This window comes from Balaenoptera borealis (assembly GCF_965194805.1).
Source record: "Balaenoptera borealis genome assembly, chromosome: 19".
In the NCBI taxonomy this organism is placed as follows: Eukaryota; Metazoa; Chordata; class Mammalia; order Artiodactyla; family Balaenopteridae; genus Balaenoptera; species Balaenoptera borealis.
This window is the reverse complement of record NC_138878.1, coordinates 34,652,706-34,677,320: the sequence shown is the minus strand read 5'-3', so window position 1 is coordinate 34,677,320 and position 24,615 is coordinate 34,652,706. Positions and strand designations below refer to the sequence as shown.

Below are 24,615 nucleotides of genomic sequence, written 5' to 3'. Positions count from 1 at the left end.
CGATGCCTGTAGGAGCAAGACCAGAAACGTAAAGAAGTGAAGGAAGCAATTGCTAAGAGGATGAATGAACTAAAAAAAAATTAAAAAATTAAAAATTTAAAAAATTTTTTAAAAATTAAAGAAAATAATCATTAAAAAAAAATTTTAAAAAAGAGGATGAATGGTAAGACAGACCCAGGCCTGGCAGTGAGATAGGGGTGGTGGAGGCTGCAGCAACCCCACCTGAGTGCCCTGACTGAACGCAGGTCAGCTATCTCCAGCTGCCGTGGCCACAGAAGAATGCGGGTCCACTGTTGCCGGATTGCCTGATTATTCAAGAGAATCCAGAAATCTGAGTTTTTAACAGACAATTTCCAATTTTTTAAATGCCAGCAATAGATACAATTTTTTAAAAGCAAAACCATCAGCGTAACTCTACACACACCTAGACAGGGTCCGCAGGTCACGGGTCTAAGATGTGGTTTGGATCCACTGTCCTAAGATGTCCTTGGGGCCTGGGAGCCGGCCTGACTCATCTGTCTTCGCAGGCCCACACCAGCCTGGGCACAGCAGGTCACTGAGTTAGAGGGTCCCTCTCCAGCCAGGCTGAATTCTGCCTTGGCCTGGGGTCACATTCAGGAGGACTATCGTAGCGATGAAGGCAGATGAGCATGCGGAACAAAGGGCTGTGTGGCCAGGCCTCTGACAACTCACCGTGAACCTCTCCGAGGCAGACCTGGACATTGCGAGGCTTTTGACTGTGAAGGGGACTAAGACCACTGACAGCCGCATGGGATTCAGGGTGGCCACGGTGGTGAAGGCCTGGAAGAGGCGGAGAGGAAGCAGTGAGTGTCGCAGCCCTGTCCTGCTCCCCCCACCCCCTGAGACCCCATCCCTGAGCCTCAAGCCACAGAGGCAGACCCTGCAGCTTCCAACAAGCAGGTCCTTCATATGGCGGACGCCAAGCAGGTATTTCGGGGAGACTGGGAAAAGTGGGGGAAAGAGCACTCATCTTAAAGTCGCTGAGTGAAGGCCTGGTCGCTCTTGTAGCTTAGCTACTGGGTAATTCTGTAACTTGGACAGGTGATCCTCACCACAAGTTCAGTGTCCCCATTGGCATAATGCCCCAGATCCTAAAGGTGATACAGGAATAATTGGGAAGCACTGAAAAATTACATGTGAGAGAGCTTTGTCTACTGGAGACGTAGCTTTGTACTATTATTGTTGTTAAAATCATATCTATTCTTATTTGCCTTTTCTTTTCTAATATTTAAAATTTCCCCAAGCAAAAAACAGAAATGTAGATCAATGGAACAGGATAGAAAGTCCAAAGATAAACCCACACACCTACGGTCAACTAATCTATAACAAAGGAGGCAAGAATATACAATGGAGAAAAGACAGTCTTCATTAAGTGGTGCTGGGAAAACTGGACAGCTATATGTAATTAGAACACTCTCTAACACCATACACAAAAATAATCTCAAAATGGATTAAAGACCTAAATGTAAGGCCAGACTCTTAGGGGAAAACATAGGCAGAACACTCTATGACATAAATCACAGCAATATCTTTTTTGATCCACCTCCTACAGTAATGAAAATAAAAACAGTAATAAACAAACGGGACCTAATTAAACTTAACAGCTTTTGCACATCAAAGGAAACCATAAACAAAATGAAAAGACAACCCACAGAATGGGAGAAAATATTTGCAAACGAAGCAACTGACAAGGGATTAATCTCCAAAATATACAAACAGCTTATGCAGCCCAACATCAAAAAACCAAATAACCCAAACAAAAAAAGGGCAGAAGATCTAAATAGACATTTCTCCAAAGAAGACATACAGATGGCCAAAAAGCACATGAAAAGATGTTCAACATCACTAACTATTAGAGAAATGCAAATCAAAACTACAATGAGGTATCACCAGTCAGAATAGCCATCATCAAAAAATCTACAAACAATAAATGCTGGAGAGGGTGTGGAGAAAAGGTAAACCTCCTACACTGTTGGTGGGAATGTAAATTGGTACAACCATTATGGAGAACAGTATGGAGGCTCCTTAGAAAACTAAATATAGAACATGATATGATCCAGCAATCCCACTCCTGGGCATATATCCAAAGAAAATCATAATTCAAAAAGATACATGCATCCCAATGTTCATGGAAGCAACCTAAATGTCCATCAACAGATGAATGGGTAAAGAGATATGGTACATATATACAATGGAATATTACTCAGTCATAAAAAAGAATGAAGTAATGCCATTTGCAGGAGCATGGGTATTATCATACTAAGTGAAGTAAGTCAGACAGAAAGACAAATATATGATATCACTTATATGTGGAATCTAATAAAAAATTATACAAATGAACTTATTTACAAATCAGAAAGAGACTCACCAATCTCAAAATCAAATTTATGGTCACCAAAGGGGAAACAAGGGGGGAAGTGATAAATTAGGAGATTGGGATTAACATATACACCCTGTTATATACAAAACAGATAACTAACAAGGACCAACTGTATAGCACAGGGAACTCTACTCAATATTCTGTAATGACCTATATGGGAAAAGAACCTGAAAAAAAATGGACATCTATATCTATATCTGAGTCACTTTGCTGTACACCCAAAACTAACACAACATTGTAAGTCAACTACATTCCAATAAAAATTTAAAAAGAAAAAGAAAAAAGATCTTCCTAAGCATCAAGCCTAATCCATGCCTCACCCTTTCAGGAGACCTCCCCTGACTACAGCAAACCACCGTCGGCTCTCAGGATCCCAGAATGTGACCTCCTGGAGGTACCCTGGGGACCTTCCAATTCATGACGTTCATGGCCCATCTCTACCCCCTTCTGGGTCCAGCTTAATCTCAATTCCAACGGAGCAGGAACGCTTTGGTCCAGCCTGGCAAGGTGTGAGTGCAGCGTGACCCTAAAGTTCCACTGAGCGTTCCCCTTACACAGCCTGCCGTCCACCCACCAGCTCGCCAGGGTGTTTCCCTGGTGTGTGCCGGGGCCTAGCAGAGGTGACTGCCGTCTGGAGCGCAGAGGAGCCCTTGGCTGCAGACTCTCAAATGCTCCCCCTCTTACTTCAGTTGTCGTCTCCTGGCCTCCCTGGCTGGCTTCCAACCTCTCTAAGAGCAGCAAACTGTCCTATTCTCAAAGAATTGGATTCCTAACCTTGAAAGGCAGCTGCTGCTTCCCAAGGCCAGGGTCAGACCACAAAAGAAAAGACAGAAGAAGCTAGGCTTTTGTATTTGAAATGCATTTTCATTTCCCTATTTTGGGATCAGAGGAACTCCCCACTTTAGGATTTTCAACCTCAGCGTCGTCCGGGTGTTAACCGCACATTTCACCTCCCCTGCACCCCCAGATGACTGTTTCCCCTGCCCCACAGCTGCTTTGCAAGGGATATCAGTTCCTCAGATGGACTGAGAAGGAAGAAAGCTCGAGACTCTAAAAGTCTGGAAAATCAAGATCAATTTGTATTATTCATTTGCAAAATCTTCAGACCTTTCAGGGGCCTAGACTAGAAAAGGACACATGAGAAACCTCCCTATCAATATGGGGGAGGAAACAAAGTATCCCAAACACTCACTACTGAAGCTGTGAGTTTCAGCCGTAAGCCTGTGTGGATGAGGAACGTCACTACTGAGGCCATGGGGGAGGCTGTGAACAAGGTAGCAGTGGTCAGGCTCCGGATAAACCCACACCTCTTCAAGAGCTCCACTTCCTTTCTTCTGAGATCTGGAATTCATCGCAAGAACATTCTCCCAGGAGCATAGAACAAGCCCCGGAACATGAAAGAAATCCCCAGAAGGTGAGGCGCTTGGCCTGCCGTGACATTCCCAGGCTCTGAGCAGAAAGCCAGAGTTTCTGTACCTTTAATGATTTTTGAAAATGGTTTCTCCCAGGTGTACATTTTAATCAACTTAATGCATGTGAGAACTTCACTGGTCATGCGGATGTACTGGTCGCTGACCTCAGATGCATGATTCTGTATCTTCACAACCTTTCTGGCCAGGACTATCTGCAGTCGGGATGCAGCAAGAGCATCTTTTATAAGGGCAGGAAAGTGTGGCCTGGCATTAGTGTGGCAACTAAGAGTATTTCCAAAGGTAAACTCCAGTTGTGGACTGAATACCTGGGTCTAATCCTGCACTGTTTGAATCCATTGTGACTCTCAGTTCCAGGTCTCTACTGAAGGGTTCCAATGGAAGCCTGTCCACGCCATCATGCCTTGGGCACCTGCCTCACACATCCTGGGGGTGGGGGGGTGGGGTGGGGGCGGCGTTCTCTTCTGGGTCCCAAGCTAGGCCATGACTAACTAAACAGAAATACGACTCCTCTGCCTCTGGGAGCCCTAAACTCTCTACCAATTACAACCACGTTTTTAAAAAAAATTCTTATTGGAGTACAGTTGACTTACAATGCTGTGTTAATTTCTCTGCACAGCAAAGTGACTCAGTTATATATGTCTATTCTTTTTCATATTCTTTTCCATTATGGTTTGTCACAGGATATTGAATATATAGTTCCCTGTGCTGTACAGGAGGCCTACAATCACCTTTTGATCAGAATACATGATCTGAGGGAGGAAAACACTCCATTTCAATAATTCAGAGCACACAAATCCAAGAGTCACTTCCTGTTTTGCCCAATTTTATTTCAGCTGAATCTTGGGCAGCAAATTTGCTTCCTTTCCCCCATTATACTGTGCCAATGTGAAATGCTATCTGCTTTATTATAACAGCACATTCTGGGTAGAAAAGAAGGAACCAAAATCTTACACAGAGGATGGCTACTGAGGAAAGTCTGTGAAGCAGATAATCCGTCACAGAAACCTACGAGGTGGGCCTCACCCATAAGATTCACCTCCTATTTATGAGGCCAGCATTGTGGCCAGAGAACCATTTGAGGTAGGAATTGAAGCTGAATCTCACCCCCAGTGGAATGAGCAGTCAACAAGAGTCAACATTCCCACTGAGAAGTACCCCGGATTCCAGAGCCCTAGGAGTTCTAGGGAATGTCCAACATCAAATGGGTGGCAAAGGAAGACATTACCTCCAGTGGTAAAATCAGGAGATAGCAAAGCACGGTAATGAGCGCTGTGGGTCCAAGAGTGAGGCAGGAGGTAATGCTGCAGGCTATAAGCAGTAAGCAGGTGAGCAAGGCCAGGGGCCCATAGCACACCCCTTCAAACAGGCAGTTTATGTCGCTGGTGAAGAAGCTGATGGCCTATAAGACAATAAGCCCATGGACACAGGTGTCACCTCTCCAGGCACCCAGAAGAGGCTACATGTGCATGTGGCAGGTGGGCTCGCCATGCCTTCTCCAGGCAGGAAGGCTTGAGGCAGGGTGGTAGAGTGGAGACAGACACACCAGGTTCACAGCTCTCCTGTTACTAGCTGTGTGACCCTGGACAAGTTACTTTGCCACTCTGAGCCTCAGCTCCTCCACCCGTAAGGCTGGAATGATTATACCTACTTTATATGGTTGGTGTGACAATGTCAATAAATATCTGCACACATAGACTGTGCCCAATAAAAGTTATATTTTTCTATACTATTGCTACTACTACTAACAGCCACATTCCAGAGAGCAGCTTATAGTCTTCTATTTTATTCTAGTCTAGTCTATTCTATCCATTCATTCTACTACTACTACTACTACTAGTAACTGCATTTTTTTGGCAGGAGCTGAGGCTTTTTCTCCTCCTCCTTTCTCTTTTTTGCTATAGACTCTTTGGCCCACTCCCTACCTCCCCAACATATACTGCCTAGCTCGGTGCATAAAAGCTGACATTCCAAGTCACAAAAGTTTTGAGGAATCGATTCATTAATGTCTTTTGGAATTACCAACCTGAATCCCTAAGAAGTGATTTCCTTTTAACCTTAACCTGATGTCCTCCCAGTTCCCAGGATGTACCCCAGGCTGAGCCTTTAAAAACTGTTAGTTGAGGGACATAACTTGGTACAGACACTCTGGAGGGCAATTTAACAGTATCTTTTAAAATTAATGATTGCACAAACCCCATGACCTGCCAGTTTCATTTCTCTGTTGAGAAACATTCTCCTGTGCTGGAGGAAGCACATATACAGGGATGTTCATTGCAGCACTGCTTATCGCAGCAAACCCAGAAATACCCTAAATGTCCATTGTTGGGGAAAGGTTAAAGCATCCACCCAAGAAGTATTGGATAATATTGATGTAAAAATCTCACCCAAAAATCTATATTCTACATTTTCTATTGGTAAAACCAAGTTGCAGAACACTATGTAAAATGCAGTATCATTTATGGAAAAACACGCAAACAAATACAATATGTTTTCTATGGGTAACTTGCATGTGTACCTAAATGTACTTTAAAAAGCTTGGAAGGTGATGGTAGTCACCTCCAGGCATAAGGGGGGTGACGAGGTGTAGGGGGTCATCTATACTATTTTTTTTTTCCAAGGAGAATGTATTCAGGTGTTTTCAAAATTAATTTTAATATAGAATTTATGGGAGCAACTCTCTAGAAATCTTCATATGAGCAACTACTTCCATCTCCAGTTCCAAATGGGTCATGTTGTTTTCTGCTTCTGTGAAGATGTTTGGGGAAATCGGGCCTCACGTACAGTAGGGACTTAGAACAGAGGCAAACAGAAAAGGAGCCAGGGTTGGCCTCGGTGCAGAAAGTCTCCTCAGCGAGGCAAGTAAGGGCACTGGTTCAGAGCCTGGAATTTGCAGTCAGGCTCCGCTGCTTACCAATCACGTGACCCGTACAAGTTTCATACCCTTTCCTGGCCTCAGTTTCCACCTCTGTGACAATGGGAACAATAACAGAAACTACCGCCTAAGAGGGTCGTCAGAGGACCAACTGAGCTAAGTAAAGCCCCGGGGACAATGGCTCAGAGGAAGTTAGCAGTTACTGTGATGACTGCTGAGATGAACAGGGAGAAGGGCTGCGTGAGTCCTTTAACTCCAGTCACGTGCAGGAGGACAGGGCAGCCTCCTGCTTAAGGCCTAACAGAAATTAATGATACAATTTAACACATGAATCACAGGCCCCCTTCCACATACTTTGTATGTAAATACTAACTCATTTTATCCTATGAGACAATTCTATAAGGCTGGCCCTATTGTTATCCCACAGCTCCAGAGAGGCTGAATAAGTTGCCTAAAGTCACAGAACTAATACAACGGCGAAGAATAACAATAATGATGATAACAATAAATATCTTACATTTGTTAGCATTTGAATTAGAAAAAGCATCTACTTGTTGGCAATGGTTAATATAGCAGACATTATTTTGGACATTGTCCTGTGTAATTCGGATGCTGGGCTTTTCGAGGGATAGAACAGTGAATCTGAAATGGTTCGTGTCTTTGAAGGGGGCTCATTTGAGTGGAACAGCCAGATTTGTGCTTGGTGGGGAGTGGGGGCAGAGGGCGGGATCTAGAGACACTATCATGAAGGAGAGGACGTCTCAGCTGGGCCTTGAAGGATGAACGGAATTTTAAAAGGGCAGGGGCAGTGATGTGAGCAAAGCTACCAGGGGGTGGACATGTCTGGTCTATCTGGGGACTGCAGGTTTAGCCCCACCAGGCTGGGAGGGTGGAAGCCAACCTAGGACTAGAGGAGGGGACACAGGCGGAGATGAGGCTGGAAAGTTGCTGATGCCAGATCACAAAGGAGTTTGGCTTGAGGGTAAAGAGCCAAAGCGGTACTGAGTTTTCCAAAAATTAAAATGTGTGTTTCAATATAAAAGTAATCCATGCTTCTCAAGGAAATTGGTAAGCAGTAGAAAAATAGGGAAAGTAAAATTAAATACAGAAAATTCCAATATCCGCCCCATGAGTCTGGGCCATAGTTGGTCATATCTTTCTTCAATCTCTGCCATTGTTTGTCCGTGTTATGCTGTAGGGAGCTCCAGATAATAACAATAACCAGGCCTGTAAGTATGCATCCTCTGCAGATAAGAAAATTAATACTCAGAGGGTTTATCTCTGCTTGCTTTTCCCTAGATTTCCCTGAGCTACCAAGTCCTCCCATACCTTCTTCCCCAGGTTGTCTTGAGGGGATATGCTTTCTGTTGTGCTTCTACTCAGGATTTGTGCCTTTTGGTTCACTGCTGTATCCCCAGGGCCTAGAACAGGGCCTGGCCCAGAGTAAGCCTCAGGAACTATTTGTTGAATGGATGGATAAATCCTCTCTAAGGTTCTGAATACAACTGGCATCCCCCTGGGTTGTTGTTGAACTGCTCTTACGACCCCAGAGGCAATTGTTGATGGTTATCAACACTCACCCTGGGAATGATTTCCTTTGTCTTTCTTCCTTCTCTCCTAACTCCCTCTTCTCCCTCCCTTGGCCTCCAGGAAAGTGATGTCTCCAGGAGAAGGAGGAAACTACCAACTCGCCCCCACCCCCCCCCACCCCGCCTGCAGCCTCATCGCTTACCTCTCCCATGGTGATGTGTGTTAAAGATTTCAATTGTATCAGCTTCTCAAGGGCAAAGGAGAAGACAGCTGTACGAAACCTGATGCCAGTGTGCTGGTTGATGACCCAGCATGAGCACATGCTCAGAGACTTCAGACACTCGGTGAGAAAAAGGGCAAAGCAAAGCCCTACTCCATAGGCAATGTTCCCCAACCGCTCTTCAGTATATTCCAGGATCTTTGGTATAACCAGCATCTAAAAGGAAACAGGAGTTTGGATCATTCAGACTTCCCAATTCTGCTTTCAGGCAACACCAACCCAATATGGACCATGTGTGAGGTCCTCAAGTCAAGGGAGGGGGCTTATTGAATGATCACAACTGACTCAAACATAATCCTGCACTCCAGAAGGTTACAGGCCAGTTGGAGGAGGCTTAGGAGTTCAACTGACCCAGATCAGAATCCCAGCTCCACCACCTCATAGCTGGTCCTAAAACCAAGCAAGATCCTGTGGGACTCCTGGACACAGAAGCCTTTCTGTGTCCCCTGTTTCTTGTTTGTAGGAAATAGGCTTCAGCCTCCATGACCTTCCCTGAGCTCCAAAGGGCGAGTTCAAACAGTTGTTAATCAGGGAAGGGAGGGGATTCGGAGACAAGGGAGGAACAGCCAAGAAACAATAGTGCAGCCTTGGGGCAGGTTCTGGTTCCACCTCAAGGGATACACATAACCATATCTTTGAGCTCTTCTGCAGAACTAAAGTCCCCAATTAATGGTAGATGTTAACTACTTGATGAAGCATTCTTCATTCCAGAGAGACTGTCACAGTTTGATAACCTTGAGAACGACAGGAGCTCATCAGGAGACCACCTGAGGCCAGATTAAAGGAATGCAGGCCCTGCACATACCCTGATCCTTGTCAGCTACCTCGCACTTGAACCATTGCTATAAAACTCCTCACCAAATCCCCCCCAAAAGAGGCACACAGTTTTGAGGGCATTAGCCCACTGTGTCCCCCTTTGCCTGGCAAAGCAATAAAGCTCTTCTTTTCTACTTCTCCCAAAATTCTGTCTCTGAGATTCAATTCGGCACTGGTGCACAGAGGCAGTTTCAGCCTCAGTCCCGACAGGAAACAGAGGACACAAACAAACAGGGTAATTCAGGAGTTAATAACAAGACTATTTACAAAGGTGTGGGCAGAACTGAGGAAATTCAACAGGGATGGAGAAGCACCCTGGGGCTAGCAACAGCAGGGAACTAAGGGGAGGAGACAGGGTGAGGTTACTGAAACCCAGAAGGAGAAAGTCATACAGAAAGGCCCCCTCATTTTCGGATCTGGTCACCAACCTCCAGTGACAGGAAGGGAGGCAGTCAGAGCAATAAATATCTTGCCCTCACTTTCTCCTTCCCTCCAGCTTCCTGTTGGAATCTCCCACTGGTCCAATCCAACCAGAAGCCAGAAGCAGGGGGACCCCATTGACGTGATCCATAAAGGTCACACATTAGGGGCACAGGGCAGTGCAGAGAAAGGTGGAGAGTGGATCTGGAGGGACAAATGGAGAATATGCAGCACACTAACTGTCACCCAAGTGACTTATCTCTGTGGTATCATCAGCTGTTGCTTCCTCCTGGCTTACCTCCATCCTTCCCTGAGCTGGTAACAGCGCTTCAGTTTTCTTCTGGGGAGACTCTCGCCTGCCCCAATGCACGCAGTCTAGTCTAGATTGTCAATCAAAATGCTCCACTGCTGGCCAACAGGTGAGCACGTGACCCCAGCTGGGACAGCCAGACTCACTGTCTGCAGTGAGAATCTTGGGCTGAGGAACTGATAGGAAATAGTGAGCCCATTCATCCCAACCATGGTACATGGAGGAGACCTACACGTCCACAGCTGCTCAGCCATTTCTCAAAGTAGCTCGCGTGTACTGAGCTGGGCCGAGTTCTAAGTGTTTTATATGCTTAACTCATTTAATGTCACCCTATGAGGCAGGTAATTTCGGGCTCTCCATTTCACATGTGAGGGTTTCTATGAGGACTACGGCTGAGAGTGTCATGGGGTTCACAAGGAAACCAAGGCACAGAGGAGGTAAACAAATTGCCCAAAGTCACCCAGAAATTAAGTGGCAGAACTAAGGTTAGAACCCAAGCAGTAGCTGCAGAATTCACACTTCTAATTACTACTAGCTCCACTGTCCCCAGAAAGTCTTCATTTTCTGAGCAGCAGCTGAGAGACAAAGACATCCCCAATTCTCGGCATGGATTTCAACATGCTAATCTCCAAGGCCTGGAGTCCCGAAACCTCCCCAAGCCTGCCACTTACTGGCCCCAGAACACTCGCGGCAGAGAAGCAGCTGCCCAAAAGCGTATTGAAAATAACCCTTGTTCTTTGGAATCTCAGCATCACTCGAAGCACTGAAGCTTTGTCAGTTCCATGCCTTGAGTCTTCTTCTTCCCAAAGGAGATGAAGCCTTGAAAAGAGGAGAATTGAGGCAAATGAAATCTCTTTGTATGTGTCACCCAATTGTCCTAGTTCTTGCTAGTCTAGGAGCTTGGTCACAGAAATCGTCAAACATAACACAAATAGAGAGAACAGTATAGGGCATCTCCCCAGATATGCATTCCCCAGCTTTAAGAATTATCAACATTTGACATTTTTGTTTCATCTCTCCTCCCCTCCACTTTTTCCTTTTTTTTGCTAGAATATTTCAAGCAAATCCCAGAGATATCATTTCATCTATAAATGCTTCAGTGTGTATCTCTTCCAGATAAAGCCTTAAAAAACCCCGTAGTAAACATAATAACAATAGTTATGAATTAATAACTATTCATTATTAGTAACTATTAATTAATAGTTACATATTAATAACATAGTAAGAATAATTCCTTAATGGCATTTAATCCAACTTTCTCTAATTAGTTCAAAAATATGCTCTTACAGTTAGTTTGCCTAAATCAAGATCCAAATAGGGTCCACTCATTGCAGTTAAAAGACAAATCTGATAGGCCTCTTGCATCTCATTTTAATCTATAACAGTTTCCCTTCCTCTGCATTTTCTGCCATTTACGTGTCAAAGAAACTGAGTTATTTATCCCGTAGAGTTTTCCACATTCTGGATTTGACTGATTGCATCCCTGTGGGTCTGTCTAACATAAATTTCTATTCCCTGTATTTCCTATTAAACTGCTAGTTAGATCTATAGGCTTAATAAAATTCAGAATTCAAGTCAGCTGGCAAAAATATTTAACAGGTGATGTAGTGTATGTCCTTTTGCATCACATCAGAAGACGTACAATGTTTACTGTCCCACTTTTAGTTATATTAAGCTGGATCAGTGAGTTAAGGTGTGTCAGCCTGATTCATACATTGCCAAGTTCCCCATCACTGATGATCGTTGCCTACATCCACTTCCAACAGGATTGGCAAAATGGTGATTTGTCTAATTCTGTCATTCCTTTTCTATTTAGTAGCTCGAATTTTTTCTGTAAAAAATAACTTTCCCTCATCAACTATTTTGTTACCCTGAAATACAGTAGGTTGAGGAAACAGCCTAAGGCTTTGAATAATGTCACTCTTCCTTTTTATACGCAAATTAAGATTCATAAAACCCAGAACTCTGACCTCCAAAAAGTGTCCTCATTTATTTCAAAATCCCCAAAAGTGTGCCCCAGTGTTGGATCATCCAACCAAAAGTGTATCCTTATTTTGACATTCCAAGCTAATGATGCCTGGGAGGTTTGTGCTACACCAGCAAAACAGAAACACCAAAAACATTTCATTTGGGTTTCAAAACATTTCATTTGGGCTTCCCTGGTGGCGCAGTGGTTGAGAATCTGCCTGCCAATGCAGGGGACACGGGTTTGAGCCCTGGTCCGGGAAGATCCCACATGCCGCGGAGTGACTAGGCCCATGAGCCACAACTACTGAGCCTGCACGTCTGGAGCCTGTGCTCCTCAACAAGAGAAGCCACGACAATGAGAAGCCCGCGCACTGCGATGAAGAGTAGCCCCCGCTCGCCACAACTAGAGAAAGCCCTCGCACAGAAACGAAGACGCAACAGAGCAAAATAAATAAATAAATAAATAAGTCAGGAGCTCTTTAAAAAAAAAAAAAAAATTCATTTTTTTTCAGAAAAGCATCAAAGAACTTATCATGAAAAAAATTAAAATCATGTTGACTTTCTTACACTTCTTTTTTATTTTGAGGCAGGAACAGGGGACCGGACAACAGTCATTGTGATATTCAAGGCTTCCAGTGTCTTACTCTGGCCCTTGGATGCCTCCCATGCCTCCGCAATCCAATCTGTCAGCTGCAGGCACCGTGCTGGCGTCTGCCCTTGGACTTCCTGGCTTCTGCTCCCCTATGTCCGGTTCCACTGTCTGGAAAGCGGTTACCGCTGCCCATGATGAGGACATCAAGGACTATGCCAAGGGACTCCAGATGCTCCCGGAAGGTGCTACTCCTCAGGCTGCGAGAGCAGGTGGACAGAACAGCCTCCCTCGTTTGGCCACCCTTTGCTTCCAGGGCCCGACAGCGGCACTGTTTCTGCATGTTCTCAAACAGCTCTGTCAGCATCTGGGTCTCCTTCTCTGCCCACAATCTCACCAAGTCTCTCACAGCAAGCAGTTCTAGCCCTTTCTACTCTTTACCCTCCAGCCACGGATACTCATGCCTAGCCTAAAACCAGAAGGGAACCAATACCATGAGAATCTTTCTGTCCTACGTTCCTTCACCTGCAATCAAAACTCCAGGCCTCTTCTTCCTTCCTGAGTTATGAAAACTACACCATCCCATGTCCACCTATGTGGACCAGATAACTTGAACAGCCTGGGCCCTAGCTCAACAAAGCAAAAATGTTCCCCTGGACACCTGTCTGTGTTGGAGGCTTTTATTGCTTGTGGGAGATATTGCTCAGGACAAACCATGAAGCCACATCTCCTCATTCCAGCCCTAACCCCACACATAACACAATCCACAGAGACAGCAAGCTCTAGAGTTGTTTCTATTGATACTTTGACTAGACAAATCAAAGTTTTCCGTAGCCTGCCCACAGCCCTCCTAGCAACTCTATCAATTTCTGGCCATGATTATTAGACTTAGATTCAAGAGACTTGGTTTCAAATTTCACCTCCCCCATTCATTAGCTATATGGTTCAGGGAACATCATTTCATCTGTCTTCATCCTGGTTCTTCACTTGTAAGTTGGGGAAAATAATATCTGCCCTGTTTATTTCATAACCCTATTGTGATGGTCAAAGAAGACAATGGATGGGGAAATGCTCTGTAATTGTAGAACAATAAAAATGTGAAGAATTATGAGGGTCGTAAGGATGAAGGTGATGGTGGTGATAATGGTAATGCTGCCGAGAGTGGCGGCAATGATGATGGTGACAGTTTGTCAGCACATCCTATAGAATCCAAAGCCCTTTTGAAGGACTAGGGAAGACACGCCCCAGAACGCTGCCTGTTAAACGGAGAACATATAGAAAGAAACCCCTCTAAAGGTGTGAATGCATGCATGCACCTTTCCAAAGAAACATCCAAAAAATGGAGTGATTGCAAAAGTGTTGGCAGTCAGGCCTTGTGAGTTATAGAATTCAAAAGGCAGCGTCAGTGAACAGGAAGTGAAGGGAAGGAAATCAGGAGATCTTGTCCTCGCAATGGTTAGGGAAGAACAGGCAAGCTAACATTTAACTGATTGCCTATTATGCATCTGGCATTTTCCTACGTGCTTTACACTGAATCTATTACCTCTTGATTCTTACAACAATCCTATGAAGGACCATGAGATAAATTTTTTATAATTTACTATTTTATATATAAAAACACAGGACCCTGAGAGGGTAAGTAACTCATCTGACATCATAGCTGGTAAAAGGTGAGATTCCGACAGTATCTGACATTATCCAAAAGGGGCTCCCTGGAAACTTTTTTTTTCCTGAGTAAGTCTGAGAAGCAATGGGTCCAAGTTTAACCAGTTTCTGTATTCTCAGTGTCTTCACTACATTGATTTTCTTTATAAATCTCTGAGACCTGGAGACAGCATGCAACAGTTCACAAGCTCCTTGACCACTGAATGCTCTTTTCAGGGAGGCTCTGAGGGGACCACCATTTCCAGGAACATGTTTGGAAAATGCCGTCTACACCTGGGGTATCTCATAAGCAGCTAGAGGTGGTAACATGAGTACAGGACGTTTCAAATCACTCATTTTTCCCCCATATGATCTTCCTATCACCTTGTAAGGTGGGTGGTACAGGAAATTTAATACCACAACTAGTTAGTGGTGGCTCAAGGATTAAGAGCCTGGGCCACTCACGAAAATTTAATCATCAGTGACACAGATAAATGCTTGATCCACAAAAAAAAAGGCAAAAGGGACAAGAAGCAGTAATTTCTAACCTCTCGGCGTCCCGGGCCCCCAGGCAAACCTGATAAAAGATGTGAATTCTTGTTCCAAAATAAGAGCTCTAGCCCATACATATAAAATATGAAAATTATTTCTTAACTCCAGATTAAGAACCTCCAGACTAGAGTGCGGTCTCCTGCTACAAAGGAAGAACTGACATATTTTGACTGTCTGAGGATGGACCACCCCTAAACACACACATTTAAGCGACTCTGGTCACCATCCACCAAGACATGGTCTTTAACCAACCCCACTGGCTTGCCCAACGTGACTTTACCTTTTGGCATTTTTGGCTGAGGCATCATGTACTGACAGCTGGGGGATGGTGTTCTCATCTAAGCGTTTCCGTAAACCTTGGATCGTGACTGGGCTGAACCATGACAGCGTTAGGTAAGAGAACAAGCCAGCATCATCCGGGGGCTGGGGCGCAGGAAACCTAGCAGAGAAGTCACAGGCAACGCGGTCACACTAGGATGTCGGCGCCAGAGGTAGACAATTAAGTCAAGGGCAAGATTTGGAAGGGATGAGTGATAACTATGTAAAAACCACAGTGTGGTCATCTGGATATACAAAAAAGCATTTTTTTTCATGACTATCATTTGTGATAGTTAAAAACTAGAAACAGGGGCCTTCCCTGGTGGCGCAGTGGTTGAGAATCTGCCTGCTAATGCAGGGGACATGGGTTCGAGCCCTGGTCTGGGAAGATCCCACATGCCACGGAGCAGCTGGGCCCGTGAGCCACAACTACTGAGCCTGCGCGTCTGGAACCTGTGCTCCGCAACAAGAGAGGCCACGATAGTGAGAGGCCCGCGCACCGCGATGAAGAGTGGCCCCCGCTTGCCACAACTAGAGAAAGCCCTCGCACAGAAACAAAGACCCAACACAGCCAAAAATAAATTAATTAATTAAAAAAAAAACAACTAGAAACAACAAAACACCCATCGATAGGGGAATGATTTGAAAAGAAAGAAAACCAGTATGGTACATCTTGTACCGTATCATAGAAAACAATGCAGAAGGGCCTAAAAATACAGATGATCTACATGTAGAACATGGAAAGAGCTCTAAGAATATTAAGCAAGAAAAAAAAGCCACTTGCAGATGAAGAAATTTATTTAGTATATTTTTACTTATATAAAAGAGGAAGAAATAAGGGAAGGCAGACAAAACAATATATATATCTATTTTACATACAATATATGTCAAATTATATGACAATTTATATCAAATCATTAATAGTGTTTGAAGTAGGGATTAGAATTGGCCAAGAAACAGGAAAAGAGATTCTCATTGTTTTAATTTTTCTGTCTTACTTATATAACTTCCACAAAAACAATAAAAATGAAGAAAAGTAAATAAGAATGATACAGTCATAATCTCTGGGAATGATTCACAAATACAGAAATAATGATTGGATTAGGGTGTTGAGATCGTGCGCAATTTCTACTTGTTTTTTTTTTCTTTTTTGGCTGCACTTCGTGGCATGTGGGATCTAGTTCCCTGACCAGGGATCCAACCAAACCCCCTGCATCGGAAGTGCGGAGTCTTAACCGCTGGACCACCAGCGAAGTCCCAATTTCTACTTCTTTTTTCAAAATTGCCTTTAATGCTAAATAATTCAATATGAAGAAAATTCAATTTTTAAAAAACATGTGGGGAGAAAGACATGAAGGCAAAAATGCGAAACTCGTGGGATGTTCTTTGTTTTTGGCTATGGCCTCTTTTCTCCATGTTCTGGCCTTTTACATCCTCCCAGCCCGTCAGCAACCACGGTTGTACATCTTGGGCAGTGCTGGCCATGCCTTTGCCAGAGATGTTGGAGAGAGAAGGACTGATGGGAAGATGAGACATTGCAGCCGATGTATGGGGCCATCTGTGATCACACGAATAGGGCCAGAACTGATGAGCTGGGGCTGATATTCCAAAGGCCCAGCAGGAACACTGTCACTCTAAGATAAGGCTGCCCAGGTAAACTCAAGCACCAAGGTCCTTCGTGCTGGTGGAGATAAGATGCATTCGGTGGGTAACAACCTAGGTAGTATTGATAGAAGCTCAGATTTTAAAAATAGGAATACCAATGCAGTTTGTTTGACAGCTAAAATGTGGGAGGGAAGAGGGATCTGTAAATATGAAACAGGCTCCTGGTGATGAAACGTTGAGGAATCAGACTAGAAGTGTCATGGTCCTGTCAATATATGATGCATAAATGAACGTGTGCATGAATCTGTGGAGGGCCCTGAAACCATGGGTGTATAAATCAGAAGGTCATTTGGTGATGGTTACTTTAAACTATGGTTTGTTAGAGAAGGTTCCATGAATTTCTTAAACTCAAGTTTAAGGGTAACATCATAGGGCATGTTACCCTTAAACGGTCCTTTCAATGGCTGCCCATTTCTCTCAGAATGAAGACGAACGTACTTAATGTGGCCTGTGGGGCACACATGGTCCCCCAGCGTCTGCCCTCTGCCTGCAGCTTCATCTCGTGCCACACCCACTATCACACAGGACTCTCCAGAGACACTGGCCTCCTTCTCAGTTCCTGGACACATACATAACTGTGTTCCTTCCACCGCAAGGCCGGGCCTTTGCACGTGCTGTTCCCTCTGCCTAGGTCATCCTTCCCTCACTCTTGCCTAGTAAATTCTTGTTCATCCTCCAGGTCTCATCTTCAGTATCACTCGGAACCCATCACATTGTCGCTGTTCCCTTGTCCCTCACGCCCCATATTTCTTCACAGCACCTTCCTCAAACAACTGTAATCACATGTTTATCTTCGAGCCTACGAGCTTACTGTCATTCTTCCCAACATGAGGTTGGTGATGGGCAAGGATCCTGTCTGTCTCGTTCACTGTTATCCCCCCACCGTCTGGCACAGTGCCTGGCATGTGTAGGTGCCCAATGAATCCTTGTTGACTGACTGACTGAATGAATGAATGAATGAATGAAGGTGCTGGCTGTGCTTCCCTGATGTGCCTCAGGCTTCTGAGGAGGTGTTTGGCTGTGGTGGGTGACAGGACGGTGTTGGGACATGATTATGTAGCCTTTGGGAGGGGTCCATGTGTGAGGGTCTGAAGATCACTGCCCTGGAGGGTATCAACCCTCAGCTCCCCTTCAGGACTCACTTTGGCTTCGGACAGAAGGGAATCATGGTTCTCCAGGCAGCATCGTACTTCCCTATCTCTGGTGCCTCAGGCTCCCTCACCTGCTGGCTCCAGGGGCTGTCTTCAAGAGTGAAAGTTTTCTTGGGAAAGAAAAAACAAAAGCACATCAGTTTCAGACTTCACAAATACCATCCTGAGGGAGTGAGGGACCAGCCACCCAAGGAGGGTGGATCTTTCCACATCCAGTCTTCTAGAGAACGGCTGCCAGAGTCAGATAGAGAAAGACAAATACTGTATGATCTCACTGATATTTGGAATAAAAAAACACCTACCCAACCAACAACCAAACAAAAAGCCTGACTGCTGGGTGCCAGAGTTGGGAGGTGGGGTGGGGGGGATAGGCAAAATGGGTGAAGGTGGTCAAAAGTACAAACATCCAGTTATAAGTCATGGGGGTGTGATGTGCAGCGTGGTGACTATAGTTGATAACACTGCATTGCACATTTGAAAGCTGCTAAGAGAGTAGATCTTAAAATTCCTCCCAAGAAAAAAAATATTTGAACTATGTGTGGTGATGGATATTGTGGTGATCCTTTCATAATATACACAAACAGCAAATCATTACGTGGTACCTCTGAAACGAATATGATGTTTTATGCCAATTATATCTCAATACAAATAAATAAATAAAAGAAAGGTTGCCAGGCAGGGAATGAGCACGGCTGAGAGTCAAAACAACCAGGTTCCAGCTCTGGCTCTGCTCCACATCGGCTGGGTGACTCTGGGTGGGTGGGGGGGGGTCACTCCACCTCCCTGGGCTTTTATCTGTCGATCAACACTGTAGACAAGAAGAAAGGGCGCTATTTTTTAAATTTATTTATTTATTTATTTATTTTTGGCTGTGTTGGGTCTTCGTTTCTGCGCGAGGGCTTTTCTCTAGTTGTGGCAAGCGGGGGCCACTCTTCATCGCAGTGCGCGGGCCTCTCACTATCGCGGCCTCTCTTGTTGCAGAGCACAGGCTCCAGACGAAGGGCACTATTTTTAGTCATCCACAGAATGCAAGACCAAGTCACCCTCTGAGGGTAAACTAATACAAAGAAATCAAGAAGTAAAAAAGTAAATCTGAAGACATTACATGTTACCCTTTTGATAAAGTGGGAAACAACTAAAATGAAAAAGATATATCATTTCTAGGACTTCATATAGAATAAATAACACTCTCTTGAAAGCACAGCAAGGGACCTATGGGAAGAGATTCAGAATAGTGGTTACTTCAGGTAGGGAGGGTTGGGAAATGGGATGGGTGGAAGACCAGTAGGTGGATGTGATTGTTAGGGTAGGAGCTGGTGAGTTGGTGATGGGTTTATTGGTGCTTATTATATTATTATAGGTAAATACATAGATAAATAGGTGTGTGATAGAGAGACAGACAGAGACAGAGAGATAGAGAGGGATAGTGGGAGAGAGATGTATGAGCCATGAATGTGTATCATGACCAAGGATTATGATTCATCTAATTGCGGAAGCCTGAGTTCCATTAAAAAAAAAAAAATCAAAGTTGAATAAATATGGAACAAAATTCTTTGACCTAGTTTATGACCATTGAGAATGTCCTGTCAACTCAGTTTCCTGGTGTTTTGATGCAAAGGAGATCTACTTACATAGTTAAGTCCTGAAACTGTGTCATCATCTACATCCAAGCTGAGATTCACAAGGTCACCGGAAGACCTGGGGACCCAGTATATCTTCTTTCTGGTCATTTTCAGGTGTCCTGCCAATTCTTTGTTTCCCAGAATCAGAGAATCTGAAAAGGCAACAGGTAGGAGCAGATGAGATAGAGCCCTAAGCAGCCAGGAGAGGGGGCACATCACCCAGCAGCGAGTGTACTGGGGGCCGTTGTCACAGCACCTGCTCTTCTCTCTGCTCAGAATGGGCTTGGGTCCCTCTCTTTAAACATCTACTTGGGTCTCAGCCCAAGATCACCTAGGGAAACCTCAAACCACCCATTCCCAACCCACATCCTTGGGCCAGGCCAATCTTCTTTAACATATTCAAGGCCTGCTCCTAAAACCATGCTTCTTCTTTTATCCCAGTTTGTAATTGTCCATTTAGGTGAATCACTGATTTTTTAGAGTTCATTTCCTGCACTAAACAGAGATCCTCATGAGGGCAGAGACATGTCTGCTCTGCTCACTATTAAATCTCTGGGGCCTAGGGATCTCTTAGGAGGAGAACATGTGCTCAATAAATAAATGGTGAATGGATGAATAAATAAATGAAAGAAATGTGATTTTGCCATTCTCTGACTTGGTTTTCACAGACTCAAGGGAGTGGATCTGGGCACAATTTAGGAAATTTAAATAATTAAAAAATATATTAATTTGCTTTTCATTTTGCCTATGTGAATATCTGATTCACTCCCAGAATATCCATGTGCCTGGGGCAGGAGGGGGGATGGTAATTAGTAATATTTCTGAAGGAATAGAAAGAGAAAGAAAATGTACAACAGGGCTGGCATCGTGGGGTATGATGGGTGTCTCACAGGGCCCCGTACTCAGAAGGGCCTCAGGCTTGGTTCAATGCTCTGCCCGTCACCATCATGAAATTCTTCATAATTTGAACAAGGAGTCCCACATTTTCATTTTGTACTGGGTCCTGCAAATTATGTAGTCAGTCCTGGTGTTCAGATACAGCTTTTGACATTCAAGTATTGGATTGTGCTTCAAGTAAACAGACCTGAAGACTAGCCTATTCTCTTGGGAGAAGATTCTCTAAATTCCTTTATTCCATTCCTTCCCATCTCACTTCCTTTTAGCAAATCGCACCCAAATCTGGTGAACTCAGTTTCTGGAATTCTCCTATAGAGCCTACAAGATAGACTCCCCAGCCATGGCACCAGGCCATAAGGTATACAGTAGGCCCTCTGTACCCACATGTTCCGCTATCAGGATTCAACCAACTGACGATAGATAATATTTGGAAACCCCCCCCCCCCAAAAACCAGAATGTTCCAAAAAGGAAAACTTCAACTGGCACAGGAAACTATTTACATAGCATTACATTGTATTTACAGCTATTAACATAGTATTTACATTTTATTAGGTATTATAAGTAATCTAGAGATGACTTAAAGTATATGGGAGGAAGTTCTTAGATTATATGCAGATACTACACCATTTTATATAAGGGACTTGAGCATCCTTGGATTTTCGTATACACAGCGGGCCTGGAACCAATGCCCCCTCTGAACTGAGGGGCAACTGTACAACTGTGATGGTAGCCGTGGACCTTTCAGGGGTGATGGAAAATTAAAAAGAAAAGGAGGGATGTCAGTTAAGAGAGGCTGTCACATATTTCTTGTTTAAGCCTGTGGGAAGAGTCCAGTTTCTGGCTGCTATGAACCAGCCTATGACACAGACACATTAAACTTAAACTGGCATGATTCAATGGAAGGAGGCCCTGGGGGTAGGACCATGGTGTACTGGTGTACAGTTTATTCACTACACAAAGGTTCTCAGTGGAGGGAATGGGGAGGGAGAGGGGGAGGTGGAGTCAGCAAATTCTAGATTGCAAGTCATGCACCCTGGCAAGGGGCTGTGTCCACGGTCTCAGTGGTGTGCTGGTAAACGTGTGTATCTGTAACTAACCTGTGGTTGCAATTGGTGTAGTTCCAACATATGTGTTACTTGACATTTTTCTTTATGTTAATGAGTCTCTTTGCTGAAGAGTTTTCAAATACTGAAAGAATATTTTCTCATTTTTTGTGCTCTTCACAATGTAATGGCTACAAGCACCACACACTTGTTAATCTGCATTATTAACACTTCCTGCATTTATTTCTTAAGCCTAGACAATCAATAAAATAATAAAACAAGCCCAGATTTGTAGCCTTTGCCGATTTTCGTGGTGTAAATATTCCCATCGTGGATGATTTCAAGCTACCAACATGTTGGGAAGAGAGGCGCATTCAGAAATCACTGTATGGTTATCTCCAGGATACAAGTACAGTAGATGTAAATAACCTCAAAAGTATAAATAGTAAAATGTAGTGAAATAATCAGGAAATGACAGATTTTTGAGTATTACCTTTGTCTTTGATATTATTAATTGTAAATCTATATAATTTAATTTTAATGTTTGTGTTTAACAGCTGGGTTCTCAAAATTCCTGAAAATTTGACAGTTTGTTCTTGTGAACTAGCATCTTAAAATGGTAAGCCTAAACATTTATGTTCTCCTAATTAACCAGCGAGTAGGGGCTCATGAGGAAGACCAGATTCTTAGAGAACAAATACAGAAATTAGATTTTTTCTCACCTTTCAGGTATAGTATGATTTGCCAACCTGGTTTATTTATACACACCTGCAAAGAGATACAATGAGGGTTTTAAAGACGTGACTCCTTATAGAAATACAGAAGTCATCCAGGAAACTAGCAACAGGGAAAAGTAAAGCAAATGAAAATGAAGGGAATGCAAATGTGTGCAATGGCTATGCTTGCAGAACACCAATTGCTCATCTCAACGTTAACTGGAGCTCAGCCACGTATTGGCTTGAGCTGCCTTTCATGTCTACGAGGCCCACTTCTGCTTCCTTGAATGGCCAGGGGAATTCCCTCCAGAGTTTTCTTTGGCATCCTAGAAAAGTTCCCTGGCCTCCCACCTTCCCCTCAAGAAGATAGAGCTGATGTTTATTCATTCTAATTAGAGGCAAGCCCATCACTGTGGTCAGGCCGGGGGGCCAGGACAGGACTGGGAATAAACCAGAGAGGAAACAGATGCTTCCAGCCCTGTGTTCCCAGATCCCCAGGGGGCCAAAGTCATGACTAGACACGGGCCATTTGCATATGGGGAAACAGCCTGTGTACAGGAGGGGGGCCCTTGGAGAGAGGTAACTTTTTTGGAGGAACTGATTTATGTCCTCATTGTTCTTACCACTTTCCCAGCAGGGTCTAGTGTCCAAGGCCAGAAGGGGCACCAGAGGGTAGGGGAGGTGCCCATGGTGAGGGTCACAGGGCCGGAGAGCCAGACCTGAGGAAGCTGAGATGATTAGACCTCTCCCTTGCCTTCCCTGGGTAGCTGGGTAGCTTTCCAGGGGCTGGTTCTCAGAGATCCTGGAGCCCCGCGCTGGCCGTGGCCGTCTTGTTGACTGCTGAATCCCTACAGCCCAGAGCCTGGTCTTCTCTGTTCCAGAAACTGGGAAGCTCCTTCCCGTCTTGGTCTTTGTCTGAGTCCTAACCTCTGCCGAGAACACTTTCCTCCGAGCTCCCTGCAGAGCCTGGCCTTTCTCGTCATGTAGGTTTCAGCTCAAACACCACTTCTGCAGGGTCACCTTCCCAGACCTCCCTCCCTCATCTTGTCCTCCTGTCTCTAGCACCTTCTACAGATTTTCCTATTAGATTTCCTTTACTTATCACTTTCTGAAATTGTCATTTCTTTGGGGGCTTACTTATTTTCTGCCTACCTCACTAGAATGTAAGCCCTTTGACACCAGGGGCCTTGTCTGTCTTTTTCGCTGATGCATCCGTGAATCTAGATTAGTGCCTAGCACATAGCAGATGCAGAATAAGTATTTGGTGGATCAATGAAGGAAGTAGATGTAGAGCTGGTTAAAGTAGGAACCAGGAGAGCCACACGGTCGCTTAAGAACTCACACTTAGATTCTTGATGCTTTCCCAAGTGGGCTGGCACCCCATCACAGAGACAGACTGATGGGATAGAAAGAGGGTGTTCATCAAGCAAGCAACTTAAACGTGGACCCGGTCCCATACCACACCTTCTACGGTGCAGAAGGAATTTGTATTTAAAAATAAATCCAGCTATTATTATGTGACTAGACACTCATATTGCTTGTCGTTGTTGGGGAGAGTGTATGTTAAGAGCATTAAACATGATCAAAAAATATACCACAAGGTTTATAAGATGGTTTTTGAAGTTCTTCAAAAAATGGGGCCCTTCTCCCTTGACCTTGGAGAGGTCTTGGTGAAAAGGTAAGCTCTTGAGGAGCTGGGCCATGCTTTTTTTTTTTTTTTAGAAATTCACGTTCTTTTATTTATTTATTTATGGCTGTGTTGGGTCTTCGTTTCTGTGCGAGGGCTTTCTCTAGTTGTGGCAAGTGGGGACCACTCTTCATCGCGGTGCGCGGGCCTCTCACCATCGTGGCCTCTCTTGTTGCAGAGCACAGGCTCCAGACGCGCAGGCTCAGTAATTGTGGCTCACGGGCCCAGTTGCTCCGTGGCATGTGGGATCTTCCCAGACCAGGGCTCGAACCCGTGTCCCCTGCATTGGCAGGCAGATTCTCAACCACTGCGCCACCAGGGAAGCCCGGGCCATGCATTTTTTAATCTTATTTTTTTAACCCCTAGAGTCTATCAGGGGGTGAGGTACTCAGCCCCATCCAGAGAGGTGATCCAGAGCTTGCTGATTGGGTCTAGGATCTCCTGCTACCAGCCCAACTGCTCTCTAGGCCCTAGCAGCTAGGGCCCTGGTCTAGGGAACATCCTTGATGACTGTTTCTCCTTCACTCGTCACGTCCAATCCATCAGCGTGCTCTGTTAAAGCTACATTCAAACATGGCTTGAATCCACTGCTTCGAGTCTGAGCCCCATCACCTCTTGCCTGGACAATCTCAACCACCTAACTGGCCTCCCCGCGTCTGACCTTAAAACCTTGCATTCTGGGGCTTCCCTGGTGGCGCAG

At 44.6% G+C, this 24,615-nt stretch overlaps 1 protein-coding gene across 1 annotated transcript in view; it reads right to left on the bottom strand.

Annotated features, from left to right (window-relative positions):
- Positions 1–23,934, bottom strand: part of ABCC11 (ATP binding cassette subfamily C member 11) — a 66,401-nt gene extending 42,467 nt beyond the window's left edge. The window contains 9 exon segments of the mRNA XM_082370229.1: positions 694–801; positions 3,594–3,742; positions 3,878–4,025; positions 5,060–5,233; positions 8,439–8,672; positions 10,734–10,881; positions 15,096–15,254; positions 17,941–18,059; positions 19,581–23,934. Of these exon segments, the coding sequence (XP_082226355.1) occupies positions 694–801; positions 3,594–3,742; positions 3,878–4,025; positions 5,060–5,233; positions 8,439–8,672; positions 10,734–10,881; positions 15,096–15,254; positions 17,941–18,059; positions 19,581–19,787 (1,446 nt within the window). The 5' untranslated portion in view covers positions 19,788–23,934.
- Between the last annotated feature and the right edge of the window lie 681 nt (positions 23,935–24,615).